Source organism: Protopterus annectens, chromosome 4.part0 (assembly GCF_019279795.1).
Source record: "Protopterus annectens isolate FY-2018-M chromosome 4.part0, PAN1.0, whole genome shotgun sequence".
Taxonomy (NCBI): Eukaryota; Metazoa; Chordata; order Ceratodontiformes; family Protopteridae; genus Protopterus; species Protopterus annectens.
Genome location: NC_056733.1, coordinates 672,644,893 through 672,672,258, shown reverse-complemented (window position 1 = coordinate 672,672,258; position 27,366 = coordinate 672,644,893). Strand labels below are relative to the sequence as shown.

General features: G+C 42.2%; 1 protein-coding gene across 3 annotated transcripts in view; it reads right to left on the bottom strand.

The window, feature by feature from the left end:
- PPTC7 (protein phosphatase targeting COQ7) overlaps positions 1–27,366 on the bottom strand; it is a 374,331-nt gene that overhangs the window by 167,646 nt on the left and 179,319 nt on the right. For all 3 annotated transcript variants that reach the window (XM_044068637.1, XM_044068639.1, XM_044068638.1), the window contains exon 4: positions 5,370–5,493. In XM_044068637.1, coding sequence (XP_043924572.1) covers positions 5,370–5,493 — 124 coding nt within the window. The remainder of the gene's footprint in view (positions 1–5,369; positions 5,494–27,366) is intronic.

Sequence of the window (27,366 nt, the reverse complement as noted above, 5' to 3'; positions counted from 1 at the left end):
GCAGACAAGTGATCAGGACAACACAGCCCTCAAACTTCAAAATAAAATAAAATAAAGAAAACTCCCTACCACAGACACCTTTGAAACGCCGAATATTACAAGGACTACAAGCAGCATATAGCTAAATGCTCTTTACTGTTTTTTTAAAGCTAAATGTTTACCAATAAAACGTAGGTGTTTTTTGGTCATTGACCAACATTACAAGAAAGGGTTATCTATCCATCTTTAAAAATAAGTGAGTAGATTAAGTGATTCGTTCCCCTCCCCCCCACGCACACTTCGGGAGGGAATTACACACAGCACTGGGACACTGTTTTTGCTTTGTGTGTTTTTTTTCCATGCTGATTCCATGCTGATTCCTGGAAAAGTATCTTTGTGAAATAGAAAAATTGATTCCAATGGCAGACAAGGTCTTCCCATCCTTCCGGGAGAGTGTGCCACAAACTGTGGGGCCAAAAAGAGACAAACCATCAAAGGCCGCACTGATGAAGGACACCTTGAAAGTTTCCACAAAGTCAAACAGCTGCATCCAGACATTACACCTAATGGCAATGACAGAACTGGCGGCCCTAGAGGTGCCTTCAGCCGCACTAGCAAGCAGCCTCATGGACGACTTACAAATCAATTGGAGTGTGTCAATTCTGTTGGAAAACATCTTGTGTTCCTCTTCAGACATGGACTCACGGACCAAGCTAGGGAGTGTTTTGATCAGGTCCCTCTGCAGCCTGTTAAAATGGAATAAATAGTTCAATACTCATAAGGAAAAGGTAGACAAAGCATAAACCCTCTTGCCAAACCTGTCCAAAGCCTTAGACTACCTGTTAGGGGAAGGGACAGAAGAGCTCTCCTGAACTATCCCCTTTTTGGTGGCTGATGCAACAACCATGGCATCAGCTGGGATCCCTTTAGTCCAGTAGGGTTTGTCCAAGGCAGCAGTCAAGGTCTTGTCAGCCCGCTTGGGTATGGGCTCTACCGTGTCCGGATCCATCCATGCCCTGGTGGAAACTATCTCAATAAGAGGATCTGCTAGGTGGACACCCAGGATGTAAATGGGCCGGTGCCCATGGCCTCCAAGAGTACTGACTCATCTGGGTTAGGGCTTTGGGAGGACCATCCACCATTCTGGCAGAGGATCTCTAGGATGTCCACAAAGGAGAACATCATCAGATGGATATCTAGGGGACCCTTCCCCTTCCTCGAAGTCAGTGCCTGTAGTGACGGATTCTTACGGGGAAATCCAGGTGTCTCCTTTTATACCTATTCTTCCTAGGGACCTCCTCAGTGGGATACTCCAGGGAGGTGTCGGACGAAAAACTGGGTTCCACAGTGGGAAAAGGTTGGGGGCTCTGCAGCAGCGGCTGTCCGAGTGGAAGACAAGAGACCTCAAGGACAGACTCCACGAAGTTAGGGGTGGGATCCAATGGTGGGAGAACCAGGAATCCCCTAGGATGGGGAGGACCCTCTCCACCACCACCTCGATGTCAGAGTGACAGCGAAGATCCAAAAATCATCCCTCTGGAGCCGATGCTGTTGGTGCAGACTTCTCCCAAACTCCCACCACCCTCCGATTTGAGGGGCAATTCAGAGCCAAGCTATTGAACGCCAAGGCTCTGAGAGGAACCAATGGCTCTGAAAACCTCGGAGTTGAAGTCAACCCCCCCTGGACTCTATGTCTAAGCTACAGCTCCGAGAAGCACTAGGCCCCGAAGCCATTAGAGCTGAGCGCATCAGGGAAACCATCAGACTCGAAGTGGAAACCACTCTCGGATCCGACGTCTCGGTTCTCTGGACTCTTGGACCTGACAACTCAGAAGCAGGAAATCAGATTGGAGAATGAGCCACAGGATGAAAAGGGGAATGTATGCTCATGGATCAAGAAGGGGACAGAGCCGGCAGTACCCCCATCTGAATCTGCATCTTGAGAAATTGTCTTATCAGTCTATCCACCTCGTGTTCAGAAAAGCTCTGGGTAGACCTGACGGAGGAGGATGTAGAAGATGGTCTGGAGACTTGCTTGGGTGAGGCCTCCTTGGGAGGAGGGCTCCGAGCCAAAACACACGGCTCCAAGTAGACAGTTGGAGCATGGGAAGCTGAGGGAGTGGGGACCACAATCACCGGATCAGAAGGTTTCGGAGTCTTCCTAGTCAGCTCCGAGGAGAAGCGCTTAGGGGAATGCTTCATATGTGTTCCCTGACCTCTTTGGGCTTTCTAGGGGTGTAGAGCGAGTGGAAGGGGGAAGTAAGCCCTTCAAAACCAACTTGTTGAGGCAGTCCATAAGAGCATGCAGATTAAAACTGCCACACATCTCACACAAACTGTTTAGGTGAGCAGGGCCTAGACAGTAAGCACACTGCTTGTGGTCATCAGACAAGGGAATCTTACGCCCACAGGAAGTGCATTTTTTTTTTAAACCCCAAGGGTTTATTCATGCTTTTCAGCCATGGTAACCCAGAAGATATAGGGGAGAGAGAAGAGACTGAAAGAAGAAAAAGAGAATGGACACATGGAAGAAACCAGCAAAAATGTCACTAACTAGTTTAAACTACAAAAAAGGCTTTTTTTTTACAACTACATATATACAGAAGGAGTTGGAAGTGGAAGGAGAGGATGGATGAGCAATGAAAGGAAATGTCAGAAACTACTTACAGTACTTTAGCAATAACTATGCTGGAGCAATGCAATCCTGATGCTTCTTCGCTGAGCGGCAAACAAGATCTGAGATATTCTGGGGGAAAGAGAAATTATGGGATAGAGAGGAGAAGCTTGAGCATCAAATCTTGAGCTTGGAAAGCAGCTGAGTCAGATCCAAAATCCTCAGGTTGAGGAATGAATGAAAATGACATCAGATAATAAATATTCCTTGGTATCTTTGCTCAGTTCCACTACTCAAGCAGCCAAACGCTCTATCAAATGCAGTTATGATACTGCTGATGCACCTTCTAGAGATATAGCTGTACAATCTGTGTTAAGGAGGTACTCTTGCTTGAGGCTTCAGGATTTTCCTGAAGTTGTCAAGTCTAAATTATTGGATACATCCTTGGATATGGATTTTTTTCAGACATACTGCTGCTGATATTTTTAAAAACCTGCAGGAGAGAGAGGCAAAATTTATGCAAGATTTTTGACATATTTCTTTCTCCTGTACCAAAATTACAGAAGAATTGTCTTTCTAAGGCTGGCCCTTTTTTTCCCCAAAAAGAACATAAGCATCTGCAAAGGGTAAAAAGTACTCCGAGAAGTTGTTCAAGGACAAATCAAGACAAACTTCAAAGGACAAAAATATTTCTTTCTGGGCAAATCTACCATTTTGTGACTCTACTTGCATCAGTCTCCACCCCCAGCCACCATCTTTCCCTATCAAATAAACATTCTCATTCCCTTCCTGTATAGAGACTGATAACTTCAGACCAATGGGTCCTCAATTTCATAGAAAAAGGCTACAAAACTACTTGTTTTTTTCCTCAAACCCATCTGGGTATTCCACAACTGCCCCCAAACCAAGAACATCTATTTTTTCCCATACCGAAGAGCTAAAAGAAAATTCTAGCCAAGTTAGAATTTCCACTGTGGGATCCCTCATACCTCTTGTATTAGTGGCACATGGGATATACGTGCAAATGACCCTTAAGGACATAAAGTGATTTAGCTATATGGCTATTCTGAATACCCATGACTTTTTTCTTTTTAAGTCATTTAATGGACAAATTCAGGCCAATAAAGCCAAACCCGACTAGCTTGGGACATGCATGTTTCGGCCTTGTTATGGACTCATCAGCACAGTACAAGTGGACTGTTTTACTAAGCATTAGAAACACAGGGGTGTTATACCAAGCTGATGTCCATTACCATTAGGGTGCTTGCAAAACATCCCAACTAACAAATTAAAACAATGAGTAAAAAGGTCACACTGAAAAAAACAATCAGCAAAAACTAAGAAAATTCTAGCAAAGCTAGAATTTCCACAAAGAAAAACTTCCAAAAAGAATTTTTGCATGATAACCTAGGCAGCAGATGGTAGAAAGTGTTGTTGCCAACCTTAGGGAGCCCATTCTGGAGTTGTTATAAAAAAAAAAAAAAAAACTGCTTAACAACAATCTTTCTAAAGTCATACATGTTACCCAGATGCTCCTTTATTTTCTCATCAGCACTCTGCAGTTGCACCTCTTGTTCTGTGAGATTTCCCTTATTCTGTAATACTTTAACCTTGGTCAGCCCCTCTAAATAACTGTTGTTACCTCCTCACCATATCTCTTTTTCTTTTAGTTCTACCCTATTTTTGAAGTCCACTTTCATTTTATCCTGAAAACATTTCTGTCTTTCATATAACTCTTGAATAATTTCCATCACCCACTCCTTAAATTCCTCTCTTTTTAACAGGAAGGTGGAGAAGCGCCACTGTCTATTTTTTACTTCACTACCCTGCATTTTTATCTTAGATGTTATTGGCACATGATCTGAAAATAGCAAGTGGATGCGTCTCAAAGCTTTCAATGAAATACACGTTCCTGCAAAAAATAATTTTCATTTAGTCTAATCCAGTGTACCTTGGGGAATAATATATACATTTCTCAGAGTTGCTACTACTAATCTCACTTCTTCCATACCAAATATTTTCATAAATCTCTTCAGAAATCTACCCTCTTTTGTTATATTTCCCTTCTAAGCCCCTTAGAGAATCATCATGTGGCCGAGTAGCTTGGGGTTAAAGCACTGGTCTAGTAAACCAGAGCTCATAAGTTCAAAACTCATCAAGGCCCGTACTTGTTAATTAAGGAGTAGGTGTTGGCATAATGGTTGAGGTCTTTGCCTCACAGCTTCAAGGTATAGGGTTTGATTCTGACCACTGGTTACTGGCTACACTTGCAATAAAATACAGACTGATAGCCTAGTATTTACACTTGAACCTATTATATTACTGTACAAGCAGTGTTTCTGTACGAGATCAGTCAGCAGAGTTAAGGAAGTTTGTCCTTTTACCTGCTGTTGTATGAACCCAAAATTGGTATCTACAGTCACAGGGCTTTGGGGGACACAGTTTGCAGAGTGTTTTTGTGATGGTCTGTGATATATGCATGGGTACACACAGGCTCACAATCACCTATTCCAAAGAGAACTGCCTTTATGTTTGTCAACTTGATCAGAATTCCTGTAGCAAATGGGTTTTGGAGTTACACCGATCAATGGTGCTTAAAGATGTAACCAAATGACCACTTTATCAGTGTAAGCTGCACTGTTAATGGCAAGATCAAATGTTAACAAGTTTAAGATAAGTGTAAAAAGCATGGGTTTCAGGAATGATCCTTAAGAATGCCAGTTCTGACCGACTGTGGTATAATACTGCTCTACAAATACTCTAATAAATAACTTACTTTCAATTTCTTCAACTCCTGAAGGATCACATAATCAGGCAAGTTGTCAAAAAGACCATCTGTTGCTGTTAAAATAATGTCACCAAGCTCAACACTAAACGATGTACTGTCAGCAGTTTCAGGGCTGTAAAAAAGTATATCACATACATGTAAATACAACATAACTTAACTGACAAAAAAGTACAACAAAACAACATACACTAGTTCTAATGGAGATACTAAAAACTGAAATACTGCCATCATACGCTGGTATGATAGGAAGCACTCACATGCAGAAGATTTGGCTATTTTACACAAAATATGTATTTGCTGCTTAAATGGTAGGTTAATACCCAAAAGCAAAAGATACGAAAGTCTATTAAGACACTGTTAAAGGAAGGAGTAAAGAACTACTGAACTGCATTTAATATCAAAACATAAGACCATACCAGAAGAGGTACTACACAACAAACACAAAAAAGCATTACAAGAGCAGACCATGGGCTATTAAGAAGTTTAAGTTTACTCACCACTTTTCACTGCCTACCTGGGCGATAATCGGATAATTAAAAGCATGCCCTATTTCAGCAAGTTCTTGTGAAATAGAAAGATAAAGTGCTGACTACATTCAAGGCAACCTGTGCTCAATTAGTAACGTGGGGGCCCAAAGAAACAGCCAATGAAGGATGAGAACAACATGGGGGGAGCAACAATACAAATGTTAGGCTTCTCAGCCCACAGTCTTATGGTAGCCTTCAATATGGAAGTGTAGAAACATGAAAGCACTGTGAACCTCGGCAACAGCATGGATCACATATGACCTCCCAAAGCAGGGGCAGGGTTAAGCCATTACAAATGCCCTCATTGCCAAGAACGTAGTGAGTGCATATAGCATTCTCACTGGTTACCTGAATGAATGCTCCCTCTGAAATGTTCTTGCTCTAATACCAGGTGAAAGTCCCAAGTAAAGACACAAATAATGCTTGCTCAATTTGGTGAGAGACACCAGGGTTGGCAGGCATGGGGGTGACAAACACACAGAAACAAAAAATGCATAACCTATTTCCATAAGCAATATTTGACTGTATACTGACAACTCCTAACAATACCATCCCCACGGGAGCACTTACAGATGTCACTGGTTACATGCTCCAGTCTGTGCACAGTGCAGAATGATAAACTATTCAAAAAGGCATTTCTCAGTAGTTTAAAAATAAAGACCATATATACACAGGAATATGATCGAAAAAGCAAACTCAGGATCTCTCAGAAATATTATCCATAATAGATACTGCTGATACTTTCAGCATGTGATGTTACAGTAATATGTTCCGAGCAAAAAGCAGTTTGAATTAAAAAACAATAGAAAGCATTGCTTAAGTAAATAAGGTTGTATTCCATGAAATTAGCATTTGTGAAAACAATAAAAAATAGGACAAGAATGAAAAAAAGAAATTGACACTCCTGTTGAGTACAGGGATAAAGCCCTATCAACAGTCCAGCTGACCCAAGTTTGATTACAGGCTCAGGCAATTGAGTGTGGCAGGAAGGGATGGATGTGCCCATCCATGGTGGGAGGGGGCTTGCTAGTGTGCTCCCTAAGGGAAGGCGTGGCCCAAAGATGGGTGGGTTGCCTTCAGATGTAATCAAGAGCATGGGAGGCGGGGCAAGGGAGTGGATGGGTCATAAGAAAAATCCAACCCAGATGGAAGCACAGACAAATCAAGCCCTCAGGTCGCCCTCAGGATCCATGACTGGAACCAGTGAAAACAAAGTAAGTCCAGGCTGGGGTTGGAAAGTATCTGCTAGACCTGGTGTGGACATTGTGTACTCTGGGCTGGGCCAATAAACATGAGGTCTGAAGAGACCAAATCAAAAAAAAAAAAAAAAAAAAAAAAAAAAGGGAAAGAGGTAGCATTACCTAAATTTCCAAAAATCCTATAAAAATACTCACGCCAAATGTAAACATTTTTTACCCAGTATTAATAAGCTCTTAAGTCCAGGATGGCAAAACCTACATTTGCAAAAATACCATAAAAAAAAAATCTGTCAAATCTTTTTTTTTTTTATCTAGAAGTAATAAGCTCCTAAGTGCACGACAAGTGGCAAACTACCCTAGTTGTTTCTAACTATGAGTTCAGCAGAACAACAAATACATAGCTAACACATTCACCTACCACTTCTCAAACACCATTCCTTTTTTTTAGCAGATTAACAAGAAAGAATTACCCCCCCCCCCAAAATACAGTATTAGCCGAGTAGGGCTTTTTTTTTTGGGGGGGGCGTTCTTTTCTGTATATCTGCTGAAAGAAGAGTGTACAGTTTGCGAGTGACTTGAAAAAATATAATTTGGTAACCTGCTTTCCCTCTCAGCCCTTGGCATGAGACAGACAGTTGGTCATGTCTCTGAATGGCTTACCTGAACTGTTTCGCTGGACAATTTTGGTATGAATGGTGGATTAGTATGAAAGGAGAACCTATCCTATCACCTCAGTGTAAAATGTGAGATTGTGGGGGGGGGGGGCATACTAACAACGCCTACACTTCTAAGGTCCATCTGGTGGATGTGACGGCCACTAATGATACTATCTTTTGTGGCGAAAGACTTATCCCTGCAGAGGCTGTCATGTTCATTCTACCTGCTATGTTAGCCTTTTTTGAACAATGGATTAGACTGAATGACAGAAGCATGAATTATTTCAAGTATGAAATAAATTTCCCCTAGTACAACTAAGTTTTGTGTCAGGAGTCCAAACAGAAATAGCCCTCTAATGAAGACACTAAAGACCCTAAGTGAGACTGTCAGGTTTGGCCTTTGTGGATATTCAAGATTAGAGCCAGATGTAGTTTAACTAAAAAGATGCTGTGGCCTGTGCTGAATCCACCTGATGGGCAAGTGACAACAATAGTGACAGCTGTCAACTAAAGGTCCACCTACACTACTGGCAGCACATAGGAAGAATCACCTTTGCTAGCTTGCAAAAGTATGGAAATCTCCCTGTCCAGGATCTCCTGAGATCTGACATTCAAGGGAATTGGAGAAGCCATGCAGTTAGCTTGAGCATGTAGAAGTCAAGGTGGGGTTTCCCCAATGGATGGACAAAAACCTAGGGTGATGAGGCTGATATAGAGGGCAGGCCACTTGTAATTTATCTAGTATTAGAAACCATACTTATCTTGGACAGCGTAGTACTACAAGAAAATCAACCAGGTACAGGACCCTCATTTTCAGGCCTTTCATAATCAAGGGAAAGTGAGAAAACATGCAGAGTAGGCCTTGTGATCCCTGATGTATCCATGCATCTTTGTCATAGTCTTATGAGAGGGAATCAAGCAGAAAAAAAAGCATTCACCATTGACAGGCAAGGCAAACTGGTCAAAGACTGGTCAGGTCCTCTTGCGAAAATCTGTCTTCAGTGTAGTATTAGTATCTGTTTTTCAGTCTGTCAGCTAGGGAGATGGAAGCCCCTTAGGATGTAGGTTGCTGAAGGAAAGCCATGTTTACTGAAGTCCAATTTTTACAACTTCTCTCCAAAAGGGGTATTAATGCTCCCTTTACTTTGTATGTCAAAGAACTACACTAACTAAAAGTGATGTGTTCGTCTGGACTGAAATGTACTCAAACAGAAGGATGACCTGACAAGGACACCAGCAGTTCATTTGCAGTACACTGACAGTCATTGTTTTACCTTGTTTCGACCATAAGTCCCATACTATACGATTCTCAAAATGTAGTGTAGATATGGGGAGGCCAAGAGATATCTCTGGCTTATTTTGCCTCTTTTTCATGCCTCTGTAGTGAAGGAAAACCACAGAAAGGCAAGAAGAGAGGACTGCCTCTCAGTCACATCCCTCTGTATATAGCTGGCTGGGAATCAGGGCTGCTGCAAGTCTCTTTGGGACTGCTTTTGGCCTCCCAAAAATCACTAAAGACCTTTGTCCCTGGCTGCCCAATGTCCCTACTGTGTGATGGTCTCTGCGTCTCACATATACCATAACATTTTCTCATAACACTGAAGTTGTCAAGCATACAACACTGTGAAAGTTGAGTGCTCCACACTGTACTTCCTGCATTTGTTTTTACCTAAAAAAGCTCAAAATAATATTACCTCTTCTACTTCATTACTGTGGGCTGATATCACCTTTACTATTTTTCACTGTTTTACTATTGTACTCTTCCACAGATTGTCCATTTGAATCTCATTTCATTGGTTCCACAGACTAACCATATGAATCTCATTTCAATGGATCTTTAAATTACCCAACAATCATGGCAGGAAAATAATTTATTATTGTGCACTATGCAACTGAATTGTGATACACTGTCTTCTTATTGTACTAGACAGTTGTCTGAGGCATCACTTTGTTGCCATAGCTACTTTTTATGCCACTCTGGATTATCCAAATAAACCTTGCTGTAGTGGACTTTTTTTTAGTATTCTAACAGCTTTTGGAAGAAACTGTAGCATCAATGCTGTTACAAAAAAATTGTATTTTTTGCTATATGGGTGCTTTCACAGTATCCACACGGCCTCAGAAGCCACATGGATCTAACCAGAATACATGTTAATTTCCTTGAGCTGCTTTTACACTGCTGACATATCACTAACACACTGCAAAACTGTACTCTATTGATTTGACCAGCGGTTTAGTTTTTTTTGCTCACATGGTTGTATTACTATATTGCTACTACTTTTGCTTACTGTTTCAACTTCTACTTTTAGTATATCTGTGATATTATTTAAAGGTCATGTTCAAAGGTACGAAACAGAATGCGGTGTTTGCATTCCATTTCTGCCCCTTTCTGTGGCAACTGTTCAAAGTGCGTTGCCATTCTGCTTTTATTTACCCATGAAATACGGACTTTTATGGAAAATAAGATTTAAAAAATCTGCACTTTTACAGTTGATAGTCACTCTCCACAGCCACACATTAGGAGGGGTGTCACCAAATGATGGTCTTCTGGGGGCTGAAGCACTTCCACCTTAAGTAAAACAACAGCAAAATAAATTAAAAAAAAAAAAGTTGATAAAGGAAAACACTCCAGCAGAATGCCTGGAACAGCTCTCTTGTTCTGTCCTTTTCCATAATATAAGACTAAACAAAAAGAGTTGTTTCAGGCATTCTGCTGCAGCAGCTTATGTTTTCTTTTCTCATTACACTATATATTAGCCAATATAACATTAGGCACCCTGAATTACTTGATTAACTTGATAGGTGCAATGGTATCAATGGCACAGGGCTTTTTTTAAATTTTTATTTAAATTGTTAAAAATTATTGCAATTAAGAAATATGTAGATGCCAAATGCAAACTAATTTGGGGCAGCCTATTTTCAAAATGTTTTGGAAGGCAAGACAGACCTTTGAACATAATCTTTAAGGACCTTATTTTCTACAGCTTTCATTCCAGTTTTGTTTAACATTCTGCATCCTCCCAGCTCCTCAGCATTCATTGTGATCTTCAGCAATTATCAGCTTGATCACTACTCTACTCTGTACATTATTTTCCCTAAAAATTATTGGAAGGGATGCTTCGACACAGCTCTGATGCTGAACTTGTATGATGGCAAGCTGTTACCCTGTCTCTTTCTATGGACTTGAGTTCTACTGTGGGTTACATCAGAACCAGACTCAGTGGTCCACAGTTTGACTCTGCATTTTTGTTCAATTACTATGGCATCTCAAAACTTCTTCCTAGATGACAGCTTAAATGATTGGACCCAACTGGTCCTTTATATATAACTTTATGCATGATTTCTTTGGTCTTCAAGATTTTGTATCTGCAAAAGATTTATCTGTGGTTCCTTCATCCTACCTCATATGTCTACATACAGATACATCTTTTATTATTAACTATATTTTGACTTTATTTCTCATCATTCTTATTTATCTGTATTCATCTATTTTACCTTTTGTTGTTTTTTTTTTTTTGCAGCTGGCTAGTGTTTTACCTAATTTAATAGCTTAGTCTTATTTTAACTATTTTTTTTTTTTTTTAAGATTTGATGCTGCTTGGCTTTTACCAGTTTTTATAGATTGTTTTTTCAGTTCGCCATTTCCACTCTCGAGTAATATCATCATTATTATAGTCATCATTTTTACTTGCACACCAGGTAGTTGTATAACTTACTCAATCTATCTTGATTTTATTCAAAAAGTCTAATCAATAGGGTGCTACTGATCTCTTTTTACAGTAAACCTGCTCATCTGTTTATGACTCCAGTGTTCATTCCTTGCTACCAATCAAATATATTTTAGACTGCATACATTCATTAATGCCTATTTTTGGACTTTTATAATAGATCTCCACCTGGCTTTCCACTCCTTTGGATGCAAACATTTCCCCAGTCAAGTTTTTATCATTTGTAGCAGACATCCCATCATAAAAAAAGCACAGGAGTAGTTGCTATGTCCACTTTGACCATGGGGCAATTATGAGAAATGTGTGGGCCTGAGGTCTTGGTCTCTTCTCCCCTCTCACCATGAGTGAATGAAACATCTTGCAGCTCTGCAACTAGTCATTCTGTTCAATGTACCTGTGGTCCCTGACAACACTTCTTAGTAAATTGAGGGGAACCACTCTCCTGTAGGCTCAAAACCTGGCAAATGTGCTGCAATGTTAAGATCTGTCTGCAATAAGCTGGCTATTGCTTCTGACCAACTGCATAATCAAGACTTGCAATTTGTAAGGAAGAACTGGCAGCAATTATGCCCCTCTGTGTTCCCAGTTTCTCATCATCAGGGTGGGGAGAGATGTTTTGTTGCCCTCCTCTTTTTCTATCCCAGGCCACAGGAGAGAGGTCCAACTCCTTTCAGTATGTTATAGCTGCGGAAGTAAACACCTCCTTGTCTAACTTCCACCTAGATGTGGGAGGACAATTTTATGGAGTTCATGGGCTTCCTTGTCTTCTTGGCTTTAACTAACCCAAACTGACCAGTTTGGGCTGATTTCATTATCTCGGCTGATGAACCCAAAGCTCATTACAGAATTTCTTTGTATTATGAAAGAATTCAGGCTTACTCACACGGGCATCTCTGTAATCCACTGCTATGAACATACCTTGGACTTTGTGTTTCACCTCAGTGCATTAGCTGTTGACCTGGTAATGGAACCAATCTCCTGATATGACTACTGCCTGCTTCATCTCAATGGGTAAGCTCCACCTGATCCCCGAACTGCTGCACTGCAGGAAGTTTAGCCTTGCCACTCCTGACGTTCCTTGGGCTGGCCTGCATGGATCATTCCCTTTTGAAGACTGGTACTGACAACCTACATGGGTTGGTCTACTGGTCTATGTCTATAATGTGAACTTCATTGTCTCAAGGAGTCTCAATTACCAATACCATGTTGACCCTGCCTACCTGGTCAACAATATGACCAACAACTTTGCTCTCTTTGTAGGAGCAGGTAAAGGATGATGCACCACTGTCTCCTTTCCCACTTCCTAGAGGACAAGCTTTGCCTGGAAGAACATTATGCTCTTTACCAATTGTAGGTCAGCCATAATAAGGGAGTTTTCCTGTCCAGAGAAATCCATGTGGAATTCAACTGACCAACAGTGCTCTTCTGGGTGTTTCTGAGAAGCCCAACCAGTCTTTGCGCTTGGGACAGCACTTTCATCTAATTAATGCAAATGTGCAACTCGGATCTTCTTTCCTCCATCACATCATGTGTAGTGCTCACAGACTGCCCAAGGATTACTGCAGTCCAGCTATGTCTGACTTCTGTTTTGCTGGATTCCAAACAGTTTGCTTTCTTACTTTTTAATATACATCAAACAAATTGTAGTTTTGACCTTGTCCCACCAGGATTATCATATCTTGCCTATTGGCTCCAAGTCAAGTATAAGACTGCCCTGTTCACTATGAAGTCAGGTGTTTTTCATCCTCTGTCACGGGGGCCTTGGGTTACCATACGTATGAAAAAGCCTTCTTTAGACTTTCACAATTTTGAGTTACCACTTTGTCTCCAACTTTGCTTTTATCTAGAAGGTCTTGTAAAAGTGTTTTTCATGCAGTCTGTCTTCCAGTTTAAGAAACGCAGTCACTACGATCTTCTTTCAGTCTCCTTTATGGACTTGCCAGATTACCGAGCCTGTCCTCACCAGGATTTTAGCCATCTAGTCATAACAGAAAAATCAAAAATGTTATTTGGCTCTGGTCCTTCTTGCTCTCACAGTGCCATATGATGCAGTGAACAACTGGATACTCTTGGGTCATACCTTAACTCTGGCCTCTTTCATCCCAAGGAATTTACTCTAAGCTTTGCTCTTTTCACTGTCCAGCTGCTGCCCGCATATGACCTTTTTAGGAGAGGACAGCAACCCCGTAAAAACAATTGTATGCATTTTTGTGTGGTGTATGTGTGTGTAAAACTGTTTTTTGTTTGAGTGGTTATCTTTAGGGAACTTAAGTACTTGAAGAAACAGTTCTATGCATCAATGACCATGAAGGTAGGTTTTGTGGAGTTGGGGGAAAAGGCACCACAGCTGAACTGATGTTCAGTATATTTCATCTGGTAGCTACAACATAAGCTAACTAGGCCACCTAAAAAACTATGTTCTTTAATACTCCAGACTTGAACCTCAAACTTGTACCTCATAAATAAATGTTTTACTTCTCTTTGTCTAACAGAATATATTCTTTACAACTATCTTTGATAAAAAAGGCATGTTTTTAAACTATGCAACACATTCTGCTCTCTTCTAATTCCCCTAAAATATTTACTGAACTTTTTCAGATGAAGCAAGCAGTTCTTGTTTAGAATTTGCTTTCTTTAAATGGATTTTAAGGTATCACGTACCAAATATGTTCAGTACTTTGTAATGTCTTGGAAACCTCTTATGGCTAGTTTATTCCATGACTACAAGTGAAAACATTAACTCAACTGGGTTACCAAAAAACACAGTTATTTAACTGCATTTATACTGTTTGGTACCACTTGTTATTTCTATTTTTTCCAAGATTTTTTCTCTGATGGGGCATTTGTAATTTTATTTTTAGAAATACAACATACAGTACCAAACCAGGAAGTCACAAATTGCTAATGCATGCAGAGCAGTGAAACTAATCTGTTGACGTTTTTTGAAATGCACTCTCATATACTTGCCACTTTCTAAACCTAAAACCTGCTTTTGAGTCTTGAACATTAAATTACAGTAAACTGTATTACATTGAGAAAGTAAAGGGTTTCTCTTAGAATTCAGTTCTGTATTGCACAATGAAAACTGATTTCGGGTAAGAGTTATCATAAAAAAAGGAGATTTAATACAGAATGTTTAGGCTGACAGAAGTGTCAGACAAAAAGATAAATAGACCATTTAACTTTTTCTGATATATACTGATGAAAATTCTGACTTTAGTAAGTTAGTACTAAAGTTTTAAAAATTGTCCTAAGAGGGGTTCTAATCCTAAAACTTAATTTTACCCACTGAAAATGTATTCTGGCAATAAGTGCATCTCCAAGGGTCAATGCATGGGTTAAAACACCCTCATAAAACTGCTGCTGGAATGAAATTCTGCCACATACATGACTAATGAATATACCTCAGCCCATAGTGATGTCTAACCTACAGACTGCATTCATTACTCAGTTTTGGTTCTGATATGCTCAATGTGCATTTTCCCAACCTCTGATTACCTGAAAAACAAACTATCTGAACAGATGGATGAATACGCTATTTTAAGCTGCTCTCCTTTCTCATCAACACCTACGACCTATTTAACTACATTTTAATTTTATTTGCGTTTACTTATTTGTATTTATGTTGTGTCCGATCACACAGTGCTCAATTAATCTTAGTTGAGCCTCTATGGTCTGGTAACTAAGAAAATAAAAAATCATATGTGTATTGATTATTGCAGAGGTACTGCCTTGAATTTCTGAAGCATCACTACTTATTTGTTAAAGTCGAGAATGTCATCGAGAAGCATTGTCCGACACCCATTATGTGAAATTGTAGTAGAAAATGTCAATTGATCAAAATTCTAACAGTATCAATTTTCATCTTTCTTAACCTGAACAACAGCCTACAATTTAAATAATCAAAGGTAGATTCTAAGTCCAGAAAACTAGTGAATATCATATGAGTGTATCTTCATACATTTTTCAATAGATTGCTTTCACTAGTTTGTATCCACTGAGTGACAGGAAAGGCTCAAGTTCCCTCGCAACCATAAACTAGATTAAGCAGTTTGCAGTAAAATGAATAAATGTTGAAACAGGACTGAGGGTTTTTCCCCTGTGAAGGCAAACAGTGAAGAATACCAATTTTACTTCATTAATTTGGACTTTTAAATTATCTTGTATTGCAGCTGTAAGGATAATAGATAAAAAATGTACCTATGTACTACAATAACAGATGTGGATTAACATTCATTGCCTCAAAGACTAAAGCCAGCAGAACATAAAAAGTACAGTTTTGTACCTACCATAAATGTAGATGTCCGATATGAATGCATCTGCAGTCCTTACAAATGGGTTGTCCTGTCGTCAGGCAGCCCTTGATCGGCGGATTCCAAAGTCTGGGTCCGGCTTACTGGTGTCGCACTTCACCCGACGTCATCGCTGCAGTTTTTCGGGTATAAAGGCATCAGCCGACGCCATTTTCCTCAGTGTTTCTTGCCCCAGATGCCAGGTGCCCTCTTGGATGGCTAAATTTGGATAAATGCCAATGTTTCCAAATAGTAGAAACAAACACATAAAATAAGCATGTATGTACATATATACAAACAAATACACCATAATAGATCCCCCCCAAGCTAGCTGAAGGATGGCAAATACCCTAGGAGTACCTCAGAGGGGAAGGTGGGAGGGTAATCCTGACTGCAGATGCATTCCTATCGGACATCTACATTTATGGTAGGTACAAAACTGTACTATGTCCTTCAAGGATGCATCTGCAGTCCTTACAAATGGGTAGAATACCATAGCTAAACAAGGGGAGGAGGAAAAAAGTAGAGATTATGGTGTAGCTAGGATCCCTTGCAAAACAGCAGTGGCAAAACCTGCTCGGGATCTCGAGTATAAAGGTAAATTGTAATGCTTGGCAAATGTATGCACGGAGGTCCAAGTAGCAGCCTCTATAATGTCCTTGGTAGCCACTCCTCGTAAGAAAGCTGTGGTAGTGGCTGTAGCCCTTGTGGAGTGAGGCCTGGATGTTCTCTGGAGTTTTCTTTCCATGGTAGGAGTAACAAAATCTAATGCAATTTCCAATCCATTTGGAGATTGTCTGTTTTGAAATTGGTTTTCCTTCCTTTCCTGTGGCATATGCTACCAGAAGCTGGTCAGTTTTTCTATTGGACTTAGTCCTGTCCAGGTAGTAGCGTAATTGTCTATGTACATCCAAGGTATGCAAGAGTCTTTCTCCCCTGTTCTGTGGGTTTGGGAAGAATGTAGGTAGGTGGATAGCCTGATTTAATGACACTCTGGATACCACCTTAGGCATAAATGTAGGGTTTGTTCTCATGGACACTATCTTGATGGAAGATCAGGAAGGGTTGCACTGCCATTAATGCCTGTAGTTCAGAGACCCTTCTTGCTGAAGTTATTGCCAGCAGGAAAGCAGTCTTCCAGGATAAGTATTGTAATTCTGCTGTTGCTGCTGGCTCGAAAGGGGGAAGTGTCAATTTTTCTAGCACAAAGTTCAAGTCCCATGCTGGCAATGGTGGTTTCCTGGGAGGTTTTACATTTTTAATTCCTCTCAGAAACTGTCTGAGCAGAGGATGAGAGAAGACAGGAGGATCCAAGCTGTATTCTGCTGAAATAGCTGATGCATGTATCTTGATGGAGGAATAGGACAGGCCTGTGTGGAAGAGCTCTGCCAAGTACTCCAGGATGTTGGCTATGTTTACCCGTGTCACATCTTCTCCCTTTGCAGTATGTCCATATTTGTTCCAGAGACATGCTCCTCAGCAATGGGTACCAATGTTGTCTTGGCCAGTCTGGAGCTATCAGAATGATCCTTGGACGGTCCTCTTTGATCTTCAGAAGCACCTTGTGCATCAAAGGAAGTGGTGGGAATGCGTATGCTGTCAGGTTTTTCCAACTGAAAGATAGGGAGTCCACCTTCCAAGCAAGTGGGTGGTACGTCCTTGTGCAGAATTTCTTTAGCTGGTGATTAAGTGGGGATGCAAACAAGTCTATTTGTGGTAATCCCCATTCTCTTGTGATGGCTTTGAAGATGTCCGGATGTAGCATCCATTCGTGGGCATCTGTGGTAGTTCTGCTTAATATGTCTGCTAGAATGTTTTCTTTTCCCGGTACAAAGATTGCTTGTAACTGAATGTTGTAGCTCAGGGCCACATCCCATAGGTCCAGTGCCAGCCGGCATAGAGGATATGAATGTGTGCCTCCCTGTTTGTTGATGTACCACATAACTGTGGTGTTGTCTGTCCTTATCATCAACTGACCTTCTTGGAGAAATGGTCTGAATGACTGGATTGCCAATTTTACTGCCAGCATTTCCTTTAGATTTATGTGTAGGCGCAGCTGGTCTTGAGTCCATAAGCCTTGTATGCACTTGCCCAGCATGTGTGGCCCCCAACCGAGGTCTGAGGCATCTGTCGTGATGGTTTGGCTTGGTTGACTGTTGCAGAAGGGCAATCCTGTGTTTGATTGACAGGCCTGAGCCCACCATAGGAACTCCTGCTTCAGGTATGGGATTATTGGAATTTTGGTTTCTAGGCTGTGCTTGTGTTGGGACCACAAATTCTTTAGGTACCACTGTAGCTTTCTCATATGCAGTCTGGCATGAGGGACCAGAATTATGCAGGATGCCATAAAGCCTAGAGCTTGCAGTACTTTTCTTGCAGTTAGATGGTTCTGCTTTGTTAATGCCAAGAAGTAGAGAGGTAGTTTCTCTTTCTTTTCTGCAGTTAGGAATGCCATTTGTTTTGATGTGTCCAGCTCTGCACCCAGAAAGGTTATTCTTTGGGATGGAATCAGCCTTGACTTTTTTATATTGACTGTATATCCCAAGGCTTGCAGCAGGTAAATGACTCTTTGTAAGTCTTCTGTTAGCTTGCTTTTGTTGTCCGCTTGTATCAGGCTGTCGTCCAGGTAGGGATAAATTTGGATCCCCTGAAGTCTGCAATGAGCAATTACTGATGCCAGGCATTTCGTGAACACTCTGGGCAGTAGATAAGCCAAAGGGCAATGCTGAAAATTGATAATGCTCTGATCCTGCAAGAAATCTGAGGTATCTTCTGCAAATTGGTCGTATAGGGACGTGCAGGTATGCCTCCTTGAGATCTAGAGTTACCAGCCAAGACTCCTTGCCCAGCATGGGAAGAAGCTGCTGTAGGGTCAGCATTTTGAATTTTGGAACAATGAGGAATGTGTTTAAAGCGGACAGGTCTAGAATGGGTCTCCATTTATTTTCTTTCCTTGGTACCAGGAAGAGTCTGGAGTAAAATCCCTTTCCTTGCTCCATAGATGGTACCTTTTCCACAGCTCTCATTCTTAATAGCTGAGATATTTGCTTTAGAGCTTCTGCCCTTTGAGTAGGTGGTAGGTTTGGCATTCCTCTCTTCCCTGGTAGAGTATGGAAATGGAACCTGTAACCTTGGTCTATAGTTTGCAAAATCCATTTTTCCCTTGTGATGCAATGCCAGTTCTTTGAAAATAAGGTTAGCTTTCCGCCTAAGGGTGCTTCTAGTTGTTCCCTGGTAGGCGGTGCCACTGTCAAGTCACTGTGATTGAGTTGTTGTAGTGGTGGTGGCTGTCCGTGCCTCGCTGGTTGTTACCTTGCCACTGGCGTCCTGTAGGCACCCCTGGATTGGTTTCTGCCTCTAGAACGCCTATTCCTGCCTCTCTGTGTCTTAGAGGAATCCGGAAAGGACCAATTCTTGGAGGGCCAGTTCCTGCTAAACCTTGGAGGTTGAACCTGTAAGAAATCTTTCACCATTTGTACAGATTTCGCCTTCTCTTCCATCTTTTTTAGTACCTGCTGAGCAGGGGAACCAAATAAATTGACCTTGTCCATGGGTGCATCCAAAAGCTTTGATTTGACATGGTCTGGTAATGCCTGTTCTTTCAACCATGCATGTCTCCTGATAACTGTGCCAGTCATGGCTGATCTAAAGGAAGCCTCCAGTGCATCATAGCCACATTTTAAAGAATGGTTACTAACTTGCTGTATGTTATGTACCATTTCCTGAACATATTTTTATCTAAAGATTCTTCAGAGGACAGCTTTTAGTTAACTGGTCAAGCATAAACTCTTGATATTGAATCATATGAAATTGGCAGTTCAAAGCCCTAGCTGACAAGGTAGCAGAAGTGTAAACTTTTTTACCCCATCTCTCTAAGGACCTGGATTCCCTTTCAGAGGGGAGGGGGTTTTTAGTAGAAGTAGCTGCTACAGCTTTAGGGCCCTGGGAGATAGTCTCTGGATCTGCAAAAGGAGCCTTGTATAAATGGTGATGAGTGTCCGGGACCCTGTAGAACCTATCGGGCTTAGCAGGAGCCGGAGGTAATGCAGCATCATTAAATGCATCATCTACAACAGAAAGAACTGGAGGTATAGCTAAAGGCCTATGTTGTGGCAAATGTAGAAAGGTTCTAAGCCTTTTTCTGGAGTCTGAGAAATCTTGGCCCTGCCACTGAAATTGTTCCCTCATAGCATGCAAGGTTTCCCCAAAGGAAAATTCCTCAGGTGGAGAGGCTGAAGGAATGGACTCTTCAGCATCAGAGTCTTCGTAAGGAGAATAAGAAGCCTCAGGAGGGTCTGTATGTTCTGAGTCATCAGAGGAATCATCAGTGGATACTGGTTCTAGGCCCTCTGCTCTAGGCCTCTTTTCTGGAGGTGGGAGAGGACCTGTCTGGATGAGGCTGGGATCCACGAATTAAAGAAATTAGATCCTCAGCCAAAGAAAGCACATGAGAGCTAGTGCTGGGCCTGTGAGGGGGGTTTGGCAGGCACAGTTTTTGAAGCTTTGGCTGCTTTAGCCCTGGCAAAGGCCTTAATAGACATGGCTGCAGGAGGCCTGGCAGCTCCACGTGCAGGGGTTGAAATATCCAGGGGAATAGTGTCTGATAATTCCTGAGAAACCGCAACAGAAGGTTGGATTTCAGAAGCCGATTCTACCAGGTTAGAGGAGGCCTCGGTAGAAGGCATGGTTTCGGCTGAAGAAAGAACCGCTTGCTCGGTTTCGGCCGAAACCGAGACACTTGCGGTTTGTTTAGTCGCGGTTTCGGCCGAAACCACGGACCACGAGTGTCGGTCCTTTTCTTTACGTTTTTTGGAAATTTGCGTTGTCGGAGGATCCGACGGCATAATGTAGGCAAAATCAGAGCCGAAAATCTGTTCAGCAAACTCCGACCGACGTCTAAGCGTCCGTCGGTTAAAAGAAGCACAGGCTAGACAAGCTGCTACGTCGTGGTCTGGGCCTAAATAATGTATACAGTAGGAGTGGAAATCTTTATGAGGTATTTGTTTCCCACAAGATAAACAGTTATTCACTTTCTCTGACATCGGCTGAGGCAAGAAAGTGTCCCCAGCGGGTACTTAGCTTTTAGAAGTCTTGAGTAGTATTCGGTAGTAGTAATCTCTGGATCTGACCGACCGGCACTTGCGAACAGTTTCTGCTTCGGGCGCCACGCGGCAAGAAAGACTGAAGAAAATGGCGTCGGCTGATGCCTTTATACCCGAAAAACTGCAGCGATGACGTCGGGTGAAGTGCGACACCAGCCGAAGCCGGACCCAGACTTTGGAATCCGGCCGACCGAAGGGCTGCCTGATGACAGGACAACCCACTTGTAAGGACTGCAGATGCATCCTTGAAGGACATCAGTGTAGTACCTAAAACTTTTTCGGGTTATTAAAGACCCTCTTCTTTGCTTATGATGGTGTGGAAAATCAGGATCTCAGTCAGTCTTTGTGAAGGTGAGCATAAATACAAACCAAGCCAATACTAAATATGAACTACTACATTCTTCCAGGCCTGTCAGGACAAAGGCTGGAGGAAGGAGGGAGGTTAGATATAGTGATGAAGACAGAACTACCAATCCAAATAATTATTACGGTTACTAACGTAACTTTTGTACCTGAGACTAGAAGTCCCATCTTTATCACCTGGAAGACAGAGTCCTAGGCCTATTCTCAAGGGTTTCCCATCATGGAAGGATCCCCCAGATAATAGCTGCACCGAAGGATGACCTAGACCTAGAAATCACATCCTTCTTGCTTAGCAGCTGCAAAAATATCCAATGATGCATTCATATGGAAAGCCACAGAAGTAGCAATAGCTATGGCACATACCCTAAGCTCAGAAAACAAAGACATGTTCTATTTATGACAACTAAACTGCATTCCCTGAATAGCAGTGTTGACAAGGTCAGACTGGATCATTTGCCCCCCTCCCAGCTTCTTTTTGAAGAATATAAAAATATGTGCAGATTTTCTAGGTACTTCTGGTCTGAGCAGCCAAACGCTCTGGATTGTGTGGAGCACTCCACATTTATAATTGATTTTGACCACTGTTCTGCTGTTTCACATTGAACAGTGTTGGGTCTGCTTTTCAAGTTTTAACTGGCTCGTATACTGCAATTACAGCCAATCAGTATTGCGGTATACGAGACAATCAAGTAACTACTCCTGAGGCAAAGGGAGCTGATCAGGAGGCATAAAATTCAGCCTGAGCCAATCACATACCACTACCAGTTTTCATGGCACTGCAATACCTTCAAGTTGAGGAGGATTCATTGGAACAGTAATTCACTCTTGCCATGGATACACCAATACACAAAGTAGATCTAGTTAACTTTATTGTCCATTAGTAGCCAAGTAAAAAATATTACCTGCATTTAATTTATTTGCAGTAGACACGATCACATTACCATCTCGTGTCTAAGCGCAATCTTTTCCAATGACAGACTTGACTTGACAGGGACAGTGTCAGTATCTGCAGGTATGAAAAATCAATGCACCTTGCAATAGATAGAATTTGTCAGGGGCAATGTGAGTGTGACTGTGTGTGGGAGAAGATGTGGATGGGTTAGAAAAACTGAAGAGTATGTTTTTTTTTTTTTTTGTTAGTTTGTTTTAATAATTGATAGTCGCACTTGAATACTATTATGTAGTGATTTTCTACTGACTTTATTTTATTTACCGGTGTGTCTTACTGAATTTTACAAATGTACAGTATCCACTAACTTAATACTTCTGGCAGAAAGCACACTTTTACTAGGCCCCAGGGAAATGCGTTTTCATGCAGTGCAAAATAGGGTGTTCTACATTTTGACCGTTTGTCACACATTGGTAAGGTCTGTGATTCACATTGGCCTCAAGAGGTTGAGACCTATGCTTCTGGCCATTTTTGTACTTGCATTACTTATTTTGACTGTGCTGCTGTGATATTTCCATATTAGTTGTTAGATTTTGTAGCACTTTATTACTATAAAGTACGTTTGTATTTCGCTGACCTCAATGCTGGCTCCTGCACTGCTGACTAATTTTATTACAGGGTTTCCTGGTTTAGCCAGTTCCTCACCCTTTGGGCTTGGTCTCTGGTTTTACATTAAGGACACTCAAGACTGCACTCTAGTGGCAGTGGGGGCATCCTGCTCTGTTCTGAACTAGGAATCAGAGAACAGTGTTCAAGTGTAACCCTCTAACTGGCCACAAAGTTATTCGGTGTGCTTAGTCAGTTTTTTATTCCTGTATAACGTCAACCTGTTTCTGTGTAACTGCTCATCTTGCAGTAAGTTTTAGCAGTGCCCTATATAGATGCAGGTACACAGAACTGACATTTTCTCTATTTAACACCACCCTTGAAATTTCCCCAGTCCCCGTTTGGCAAAGAGAAACCAGGCTGAGTAATGACAAGGAGTACCCCTTGAGATATGCATTAGTTATGCCTGTTTTTACTCTATACTACCTCAGCAACCTTCAAACCAAGTAAAAAGGCCTGCAAAGTACAGTTGTGTACACTAACCATAAATGTAGATGTTCAAGTGTATTCACTGTTGCAGTCATCACACTTGGGTTATCTGCCTGCAGGTAGCCCTCAGTCGGCCCGAATACCAGTCTCTTGGGATTTCTGCGTCGGATGCTGTCGCCTCTTCCATGACGTCAGGTCATCAGGGGTATAAAACATGCAGCAAACGCCATTACATCAGTTTTTCAGATGTCAGGAGCCCCCAAAATAGGAAGCTATTACATGGTGTGGAATACCTCCTGTAAAAAGTAAACACTCCTGCCATAAAACATGACCATAAAGAGGACAGGTAGAAAGGACAGAGAAAGCCAGGGGGCTGGAGGAAGGGAAACCAGGACTGCAACAGTGAATACACTCGAACATTTACATTTATGGCAAGTGTACACAACTGTACAACGTTCTTAGTGTTGCAGTCATCCCATTTGGGTTGATTTCCAAAGCTAAGGAAGGGTGGAGGCAGTCAAGAAGTGTTAGGGCTGGCTAGCAGGCCTTGTAAGACTGCTGTAGCAAATCCAGCTCTGGATTTAGAAAAAAAATAGGTAAGTGGTAATACTTGGTGAAGGTGTGTACAGAACTCCAGGTTGCAGCTTCCAGGATGTCCCTGGTAGGGACTCCCCTGAGAAATGCTGTAGAGGTTGAAGTAGCTCTAGTGGAATGAGTTCTGATCCCCATGAGGGGTAGGTTTTCCATGGTGCTAACAGCAGAAATGGATGCAGTGTGCTATCCATTTGGAAATGGTTTGCTTCTAAATGGCCTTGCCCTCTGCCCCTGTAGCAAAGCTGGCTAGCAGATGGTCAGATTTTCTGAAAGGTTTAGCCCTGTCAAGGTAGACCCTGAGCTGTCTGTGCACGTCCAAGGAGTGCAGGATCCTTTCCCCTTTATTCTGAGGATCAGGGAAAAAGGTTGGCAAATGGATGGATTGGTTTAAAGTCACACTGCATACCACCTTGGGCATAAAGGATGGGTTAGTCCTGAGGGAAACTCTGTCAGCATGGAAAATAATGAAGGGCTGCACCGCCATTAGTGCCTGTAACTCGGACATTCTTCTTGCTGAAGTAATAGCTAGAAGTAATGCTGTTTTCCAAGAGATGAACTTTAACTCTGCTAAAGCAGCAGGTTCAAAAGGGGGAAGTGTAAGCTTCTCCAGTACAAAGTTAAGGTCCCAGGCCAGGGTGGGAGCTCTCCTAGGGGGCCTTAAATTGTTAGCTCCTCTCAGGAACTGTTTGATGAGAGGGTGAGAAAAGAGAGGTGGCTCAGTATTATAATGAGCTGAGATGGCAGAGGCATTAATGGATGAGAAGGATAGGCCTCTGTGGAGCAGCTCTGCTAGGTAATCAAGGATTTGAGGTAAAGTGGGCACAGCTGTGTCCTTTCCTTGAGACTGACTCCAAGAAAAATATCTTTTTCACTTTTCAGCATAGGATTTCCTAGTACTAGGCCTTCTGGCCTCAAGGATGATGCCCAGCACCTGTTTGCAGGGGATAAGCCAGGCTACAAGGTTTAGGGTTTGCAGCTGTGGATGCAAAATCTGTCCCTCCTGCTGAGACAGCAGGGAAGGTGTTTGATGTAGGTGCCAGGGTGGCACTGCTGTCAGACTGCGTAGGAGTGGGTACCAGTGCTGGCGTGGCCAGTCTGATGCAATAAGGATTGCCCTTGGCCTGTCCTGTTTGATCTTGAGTAGTACTTTTGAGAGGAGGGGCAGAGAAGGGAAGGCATAAATTGAGAGGTTTTCCCATATAAAGGATAGGGCATCCACCTTCCAGGCTCTGCAGTGTGGGTACCTGGTGCAAAATTTGCTCAACTGGTGGTTTTTGGGGGAGGCAAAAAGGCCCACCTCCGGTGTTCCCCATCTCTGGGTTAGACGTTTGAATGAGTTGGGTTCCAGTTTCCACTCGTGAGGGTCCAGTAGATTTCTGCTTAAGTAGTTTGCAAGTCAATTTCGCTTGCCTGGCAGGAACTGAACTTGCAGGTGCACTCGGTTGCTCAAGGCTGTGTTCCACAAGGCCATGGCTAACCTGCAGAGTGGGTAAGAATGAGTTCCCCCCTGCTTGTTTATGCAACACATAACTGTGGTGTTGTCTGTCTTTATCAGGAGCTGTCCTGGAAGGATAAGGTATATGAAGGCTGTCAGAGCATTCTGTACAGCTAGTATCTCTTTTTGATTGATGTGCAGGGGAATTTGTTCTGGGCTCTATTTGCCCTGAATGCATTTGCCTGCCATGTGAGCCCCCCATGCATAGTCTGCTGTTATCTGTTGTCAGGGTTTGGGTGGCGAGGGTTGAGTAAAAGGAAGTCCCCTGTTGTGGTTGCATCGTCTGCCCACCAAAGGAACTCTGCCCTTAGAGAAGGTATGATAGGAATCACTGTTTCCAGGTCCTGAGAATGTTGACACCAGAGACTTTTTAAGTACCACTGAAGTTTCCTCACACGCAGTCTTGCATATGGAATTAGCAGAATGCATGAGGCCATTAACCTTAGGGCTTGCAGTATTTTCCTTGCAGGTAGCTGGGTTTTGGTGGCCATTAGTTTGAAATAGTTTGTCAAACGGACCTGCTTTTCTGAAGTGAGGAATGCCATCTGGGAAGTTGTGTTCAAGCTTGCTCCCAGAAATATAATTTGTTGGCTGGGCACCAGTTGTGATTTCTTTTCGTTGATGGTGTATCCCAGTGAAGTTAGAAGTCTTTTTACAAATGCCAGGTGCTGAAGTAGCAATTCCTGACTGCCCGCCTGAATCAGGCAATCGTCCAAGTATGGGTAAATATGAATATTTCTCTGCCTGCAGTATGCAATGGCTGGAACCAGGCACTTTGTGAATACTCTGTGCGCAGTACATAAGCCAAAGAGAAGTGCAGAGAACTGATAGTGCATACAGCCTGCCCTGAAACGTAGAAATTTCCAGCAAGTCTCACTTATAGGGATGTGCAGAAAAGCTTCTTTTAAGTCTAGGGTGACTAACCAGGCATTCTTGGCTAGCATAGGAAGAAGCTGTTGCAGTGTAAGCATTTTCAATTTTGGGACCACCAGAAAGGTGTTGAGAATTGATAGATCCGGGACAGGGTGCCAAGAGCTCTCTTTTCTGGGCACCAGGAACAGTCTGGAGTAGAAACCCTGCTGCCTTTGTTCTACTGGAACAGGTTGAATAGTCCTGATATGGAGAAGGGAAAGTACTTGCTTTTGAGCCTCTGCCCACGGGTTTGGAGGAAGGTCTGGCAACCCGCTTGGGGTTGGCAGTCAGTGGAAGTAGAATCTGTATCCCTGGGATACAATGTTTAGAACCCATCAGTCCTGAGTAATGGACATCCAGTTTTTTACATGAAAGGCGAGTTGGGCATGGCTGAGAAGGATAATTGGAAAGACATTGTGAACTTTTTCCATAAGGGGGTGGCTTACCACTCCCTGTTTTTGAGGTGGGAACACTCCATTGTTTAGATCTCTGCATACCCCGAGACTGTAGTCTTGGTGGTCTGTTTCCCCTGGGTTTGGACTGAGAAGGCCTGGGAGGGACTGGAAAGAAGCAGTTTTTGAAGGCCAATGCCTACTGACTCTAGGTGGCTGCACCTGTAAGAAATCTTTGACAGTTTGCATAGATTTAGCTTTTCTTCCATCTTTTTAAGAACAACTTCTGCTTTTGTGCCAAACAAACAATCCTGATTTAATGGAGCATCTAGTAATTTTGCTTTGACATGGTCTGCCAAGACTTATTCCTTCAGTCAAGCATGCCTTCTCAGTACAGACCCAGTGACAGCAGCCCTGCAAGATGCTTCTAAGGCATCAACCCCACACTGCAAAGTATGTTTATCAACAATGCATTAACTCTTGTAAATCTTTATTTTCTGGAAGTATCACCATTTTTTGTTTAATTAGTTCCATAATATGTTGCCGGTACTTCAACATGTGAAACTGACAATTCAAAGCCCTGATGGCAAGAGTTGCAGAGGTATATACCTTCTTACCCCATCTGTCTAAAGCTCTAGAATCCCTGTCTGAAGGGGTAGGGTTTTTGGCTGTAGTAGCCTTAATGCCTTTAGGTCCCTGGGAAATTGTCTCTGGATCTGCAGTAGGATTCTAAAAGAGAAA